Source organism: Ranitomeya imitator, chromosome 10 (genome assembly GCF_032444005.1).
Source record: "Ranitomeya imitator isolate aRanImi1 chromosome 10, aRanImi1.pri, whole genome shotgun sequence".
In the NCBI taxonomy this organism is placed as follows: domain Eukaryota; kingdom Metazoa; phylum Chordata; class Amphibia; order Anura; family Dendrobatidae; genus Ranitomeya; species Ranitomeya imitator.
Window position 1 is genome coordinate 1,831,741 of NC_091291.1, and position 7,554 is coordinate 1,839,294.

Below are 7,554 nucleotides of genomic sequence, written 5' to 3' on the forward strand. Positions count from 1 at the left end.
TTCCTGGCTTCTTTGACCTCCTTTCTCCTCACTCCTATGTCCTCGGGTTCCTCTGACCTTTCCCTTCTGACCCCTCTGGCCAGGTTCTTCTGGCAGTGGCTTATCTCCATGGATTGGCTATTGATATGGCGGCCTTTACACAATAACAAATGTCGAGAAGGGACAGAATAAAAAAAGTTCCACTTCAGTGACAGCAAGCTAAAGTCTACAAGATTATGTAGAACCGAGGCACAAAATGTAGTGAAAAGTTTTAGAAATTTTTAATTTTCACCGAGAAGACGCCGTGCACCAGATGCTGCACGCTCTGGTCACAGGTGCGTGATGGGCATCATACGGTGACGTTTCTGGGACATCTCCGGTGATGGACGATCCAGGGGCCAAACTAAAGTGAAGTAATGAAGTACATGCAGCAGACATGGAGAGATCATGGCGGAGTGATCATGTGGAGGGATCATGGCGGGGTCATCGCTGCCAATGCCAGGAGGGCAGGTGATAGGGAATGGCGTGCTCTGTCCGTCACTTGCTGGACGTCTGCATCTGCTTACAGAAGGCTTCGAACTGCTGCTGCTCGAGCTCCGTCATCACCTTGTTCAGGGCATAAATCTGAAAGAGAAAAAGGCACAAGTCATGGATGATAGGAAGAGTAGTCCCACAGACACGGCGCTTGTTTCTCTACACTGGTAGATGACGGGGGAGGGAGGGGCTCAGCAGGCAGGCCCTCTAACATGAAAGGGGGTCTTCACACATCCCAAGGGGCGGAAGTCACAGGCCACACAGCACAAAGCAATGGCCCCATGCCAGTAACCTCACCCATCTGACAATGGCGGCTAGGAGTGGTAGTAGATTATAGGAGGAGCAGATGACAAGCCACAGAACTGGAAGGATGAGCTCAGAACCATGAGAACGGCCGCACCAGGAGATTTCTGTGCCCGGGGGTAAAATAGCTGAGGAGATTCCCCACACCCAGAGCCTGCGAGCAGGGCGTTCCTGCGGGTACAGTCAGCAGCTCAATATGTGCAGGGGGGCACAGAGGACCCTTCATATAGTGCACAACACCCTGCATCTCCACCCAAGTCCCTCAGTGTCCCCTGCACACACCCACCACACTGTGTCCTCCTGCACCTCCTCCTATCCCCTGCACACCCCCACCATACTGTGTCCCCCTGCACCTTCTCCTGTCCGCCACCCAGTGTCCCCTGCACACCCCCACCATACTGTGTCCCCCTGAACCTTCTGTCCCCCACCCCGTGTCCCCTGCACACACCCACCATACTGTGTCCTCCTACACCTTCTCCTGTCCCCCACCCAGTGTCCCCTGCACACACCCACCACACTGTGTCCTCCTGCACCTCCTCCTATCCCCTGCACCTTCTCCTGTCCCCCACCCAGTGTCCCCTGCACACACCCACCACACTGTGTCCTCCTGCACCTCCTCCTATCCCCTGCACCTTCTCCTGTCCCCCACCCAGTGTCCCCTGCACACACACACCGCACTGTGCCCACTACACCTTCTCCTGTCCCCCACCCCCTCTGTGCCCCATGCACACCCCCACCATACTGTGTCCCCCTGAACCTTCTCCTGTCCCCCACCCCGTGTCCCCTGCACACACCCACCACACTGTGCCCACTACACCTCCTGTCCCCATCCCCTCTGTGCCTCCTGCACACCCCCGCCATACTGAGCCCAATGCACCTTCTCCTGTCCCCTTGCACACACACCACACTGTGCCCACTACACCTTCTCCTGTCCCCCACCCCCTCTGTGCCCCATGCACACACCCACCATACTGTGTCCCCTTGCACCTCCTGTCCCCCACCCAGTGTCCCCTGCACACACCCACCACACTGTGCTCACTACACCTTCTCCTGTCCCCCATCCCCTGTGCCTCGTGCATACCCCCACCATACTGAGCCCAATGCACCTTCTCCTGTCCCCCTGCACACACACACCACACTGTGCAGATTAAACCCTATTATGCAGATGTGTTTCTGCTGCTGATGGAGGTTTGTTTGTACAAGAGAGTGATGGAGCCAAAGCAGCAGACGCTTATCTCCATCTTACTGGGAGCCGCTCATCTCATCTGTAGGGTCTCATGGCTGATGAGGTGGAGCATCTGATGGCCAGATATGACAGCTCAGAGCTGCTGGCAGCCTGTCGGGATCTGCAGGGTCTCCCTCCCTCTCCCTTCTCTCAGGGCTGGGCGGTTCACAATACACTTTGGAAGGAATGTTTTGGGAAGAGGCTGCACCATTGGCTGCTTCAGGCTGGGGTGGAGCGGACTCTGACTCAACATTTCTGTTTTCTCTTCAGTGTAACTGAACCAGATCCTACAGTCTTCTTCTGCCGCACCAGACAAGGCTAGCAGCAGATCCTACAGTCTTCTTCTGCGACACCGGACAAGGCTCGCAGATCCTACAGTCTTCTTCTGCCACACTGGACAAGGCTCGCAGATCCTACAGTCTTCTTCTGCCACACCGGACAAGGCTCGCAGATCCTACAGTCTACTCCTGCGACACCGGACAAGGCTCGCAGATCCTACAGTCTACTCCTGCGACACCGGACAAGGCTCGCCGATCCTACAGTCTACTCCTGCCACATCGGACAAGGCTCCCAGATCCTACAGTCTACTCCTGCGACACCGGACAAGGCTCGCAGATCCTACAGTCTTCTTCTGCAACACCGGACAAGGCTCACAGATCCTACAGTCTACTCCTGCGACACAGGACAAGGCTCGCAGATCCTACAGTCTTCTGCCACATCGGACAAGGCTCCCAGATCCTACAGTCTTCTCCTGCCACATCGGACAAGGCTCGCAGATCCTACAGTCTTCTGCCACATCGGACAAGGCTCCCAGATCCTACAGTCTTCTCGTGCCACATCGGACAAGACTCGCAGATCCTACAGTCTTCTCCTGCCACATCGGACAAGGCTCGCAGATCCTACAGTCTTCTCCTGCCACATCGGACAAGGCTCCCAGATCCTACAGTCTTCTGCCACATCGGACAAGGCTCACAGATCCTACAGTCTACTTCTGCCACATCGGACAAGGCTCGCAGACCCTACAGTCTTCTCCTGCCTCACCGGACAAGGCTCGCAGATCCTACAGTCTGCTCATCCCACATCACTCTTGAACTACAGGCAATATGTTCATGGTAAATAATTTCCTGAAAGCTGCGACTGGAGGACAGGGGTCCGGACAAGGAGGAGGCGCCAGTGGACTTGGCAATGTCTTGAAAGGAGCAATTGGCAATGTTGCAGGTTCCGGGCAGGGTGGAGGAATGGGGAACCTAATGCAGGGGGCTCTGAGCGGCCTCTCTGGATCTGGAGGCGGAGGAATGGGAAACATAGTGCAAGGTGCCCTCAGTGGGCTCTCTGGATCCGGACAGGGCGGAGGTGCAGGCAAGTTGCTACAAGGCGCTCTGAGCAGTTTAAGTGGAGGTGGTGGACAGGCCGGAGGAGCTGGAAAACTGTTTGCAGGACCAGCAGGGGCTGGGGCCGGGGGAGGCGGTGGAATGAACATACTGGGTGGTATCCTGGGTATCATTGGAGATGCCATAGCCAATTACAAACCGGAACCTCCTCCTGCACCTTGCGCCAACGCCTACCAGCAGGAGGCCTACGAGAATGATGAGCAGCGGCAGTTCCGGCGCCTCTTCAAGCAGCTGGCGGGAGAGGACATGGAGGTCTCCCCGGTGGAGCTCCAGAATGTTCTGAACAGAGTGGTGGCCAAGCACCAGGATCTAAAGACGGACGGTTTCAGCATTGACACGTGCCGCAGTATGGTGGCAGTCATGGACAGTGATGGGACAGGAAAGCTCGGCTTCGAGGAGTTCAAGTACCTATGGAATAACATCAAGAAGTGGCAGTGCATCTACAAGGAGTACGACACTGAGGGCACCGGTTACATCCCTGCAACCTCCATGCCTAGGGCGGTCCAGGCTGCCGGCTTCCAGCTCAACGAACAACTGCACCAACTGCTGATCCGCCGCTACGCCGACAGCAACGGAAATGTCAACTTCGACAGCTTCATCAGCAGCCTGGTCCGAATGGACTGCATGTTCCGAGCCTTCAAAGCCCTGGACCGCGAAGGCAACGGGCAGGTCCAGTGCAGACTGCCGGACTGGCTGAAGCTGACCATTTACTCTTAGTGCCGCTCAGCCCTGGCATCATGGGTGAGGTGACATTCCCGCTGGCAGCCCCGGCCTCGCGGGTGAGCTGACTTCCCAGCTGGAGGCCCCGGTGTCACTGGTGAGTTAAATCTGGTGTCATACAGTGCATTGTCATGAAGTCATGGTTGAGCCGACTTGCCCTCTGGCGGCCCTGACCTCTCCTGCTGGCGGCCCTGGCCTCGCTGCATCTGGTATCACACAGTGCACTGTTGTCATCAAGTCACTGCCTCGTGGGTGAGGTGACATCCCACATTATTATTATTATTATTATTATCACCGTTGGTGTCATGCTGTCAAAGGTGGAGGCCCTGGTGTCACGGGAGAAATTCCGATATAACCCAAATAAATGTACACTAAAGTTATGGGACCGGATGTTGGTGTTTTTATACAGGCGCCGGGGCAGGAGGGCAGCATGCTGAAAGTGGCACATTAACCCCTCCACTGCTGGGACAAATCGACAGCGATACACATCCCATGTCCCCAGCAATGCAAGAGTTAATGTGCAAGTCAAAATCAGGCACAACCCAATAACCCCTTAATGTCCGAGCGGGTGCAGGCAGCGTGCCCCAGAAGAAACACGAATGTGTGGATGGTGCAAGGAAGAGTGATCTAAAGGCGAGGAGCATCTACAGCACACAGACATGACACGGGCGTGGGTATGTGGGGCCTTGGGGGACGGGCGTGGGTATGTGGGGCCTTGAGGGACGGGCGTGGGTATGAGGGGCCCTAGGGGACGGGCGTGGATATGTGGGGCCCTGGAGGACGGGCGTGGGTATGTGGGGCCCTGGGGGACGGGCGTGGGTATGTGGGGCCCTAGGGGACGGGCGTGGGTATGTGAAGCCCTAGGGGACGGGCGTGGGCATGAGGGGCCCTGGGGGACGGGCGTGGGTATGTGGGGCCTTGGGGGACGGGCGTGGATATGAGGGGCCCTAGGGGACGGGCGTGGATATGTGGGGCCCTGGGGGACGGGCGTGGGTATGTGGGGCCCTGGGGGACGGGCGTGGGTATGTGGGGCCCTGGGGGACGGGCGTGGGTATGTGGGGCCCTGGGGGACGGGCGTGGGTATGTGGGGACCTAGGGGACGGGCGTGGGTATGAGGGGCCCTAGGGGGACGGGCGTGGGCATGAGGGGCCCTAGGGGATGGGCGTGGGTATGTGGGGACCTAGGGGACGGGCGTGGGCATGAGGGGCCCTAGGGGACGGGCGTGGGTATGAGGGGCCCTAGGGGACGGGCGTGGGTATGAGGGGCCCTAGGGGACGGGCGTGGGTATGAGGGGCCCTAGGGGACGGGCGTGGATATGTGGGGCCCTGGGGGACGGGCGTGGGTATGTGGGGCCCTGGGGGACGGGCGTGGGTATGTGGGGCCCTGGGGGACGGGCGTGGGTATGTGGGGCCCTGGGGGACGGGCGTGGGTATGTGGGGACCTAGGGGACGGGCGTGGGCATGAGGGGCCCTAGGGGACGGGCGTGGGTATGAGGGGCCCTAGGGGACGGGCGTGGGTATGAGGGGCCCTAGGGGACGGGCGTGGGTATGTGGGGACCTAGGGGACGGGCGTGGGTATGAGGGGTCCTAGGGGGACGGGCGTGGGTATGAGGGGCCCTAGGGGACGGGCGTGGGTATGAGGGGCCCTAGGGGACGGGCGTGCTCCTGTTTTGGGTTGTGAGAGGCTGCACACACTTCTATATTAGGAAAATGAGCCTATGTAATCAGAGACTTGCGAGGAGCTCAGGGCCTCAGCCCAAAAGATGCAGCAGCTGATGAAGTTGCGGAACGGAAACGATGCTTCCCCGGGGTCAAGAAGCCAGCGTGGTGCATCCACAGAGGGAGCACAGCCTGAGGCAGAACCTCCAGACAGCGTGTGCAGAAAATGCCGCCATACGGCGCGCACACAATACCTCCACACAACACACAATATACCTCCATACGGCGAGCACACAATACCTCCACACAACACACAATATACCGCCATACAGCAAACACATAATACCTCCACACAACACACAATATACCTCCACACAACACACAATATACCGCCATACGGCGAGCACACAATACCTCCACACAACACACACTATACCGCCATACGGCGAGCACACAATACCGCCACACAACACACAATATACCTCCACACAACACACAATATACCGCCATACGGCGAGCACACAATACCTCCACACAACACACAATATACCGCCATACGGCGAGCACACAATACCTCCACACAACACACAATATACCGCCATACGGCGAGCACACAATACCGCCACACAACACACAATATACCTCCACACAACACACAATATACCGCCATACGGCGAGCACACAATACCTCCACACAACACACAATATACCGCCATACGGCGAGCACACAATACCGCCACACAACACACAATATACCTCCACACAACACACAATATACCGCCATACGGCGAGCACACAATACCTCCACACAACACACAATATACCGCCATACGGCGAGCACACAATACCGCCACACAACACACAATATACCTCCACACAACACACAATATACCGCCATACGGGGAGCACACAATACCTCCACACAACACACAATATACCTCCATACGGGGAGCACACAATACCTCCACACAACACACAATATACCTCCATACGGGGAGCACACAATACCTCCACACAACACACAATATACCGCCATACGGCGAGCACACAATACCTCCACACAACACACAATATACCGCCATACGGCGAGCACACAATACCGCCACACAACACACAATATACCTCCACACAACACACAATATACCGCCATACGGGGAGCACACAATACCTCCACACAACACACAATATACCTCCATACGGGGAGCACACAATACCTCCACACAACACACAATATACCGCCATACGGCGAGCACACAATACCGCCACACAACACACAATATACCGCCATACGGCGAGCACACAATACCGCCACACAACACACAATATACCTCCACACAATATACCGCCATACGGGGAGCACACAATACCTCCACACAACACACAATATACCTCCATACGGGGAGCACACAATACCTCCACACAACACACAATATACCTCCATACGGGGAGCACACAATACCTCCACACAACACACAATATACCGCCATACGGCGAGCACACAATACCTCCACACAACACACAATATACCGCCATACGGCGAGCACACAATACCGCCACACAACACACAATATACCTCCACAAAACACACAATATACCGCCATACGGGGAGCACACAATACCTCCACACAACACACAATATACCTCCATACGGGGAGCACACAATACCTCCACACAACACACAATATACCTCCATACGGGGAGCACACAATACCGCCACACAACACACAATATACCTCCACACAAC

At 56.6% G+C, this 7,554-nt stretch overlaps 1 protein-coding gene and 1 pseudogene across 1 annotated transcript in view; one reads left to right on the forward strand and one right to left on the reverse strand.

Annotated features, from left to right (window-relative positions):
- Window positions 1–236: 236 nt before the first annotated feature.
- SVBP (small vasohibin binding protein) overlaps window positions 237–7,554 on the reverse strand; it is a 14,501-nt gene continuing 7,183 nt past the window's right edge. Inside the window, exon 2 of the mRNA XM_069741478.1 lies at window positions 237–603. Within this exon, the coding sequence (XP_069597579.1) occupies window positions 517–603 (87 nt within the window). The 3' untranslated portion in view covers window positions 237–516. The remainder of the gene's footprint in view (window positions 604–7,554) is intronic.
- On the forward strand, window positions 3,145–4,532 carry LOC138651356 (calpain small subunit 1 pseudogene; annotated as a pseudogene).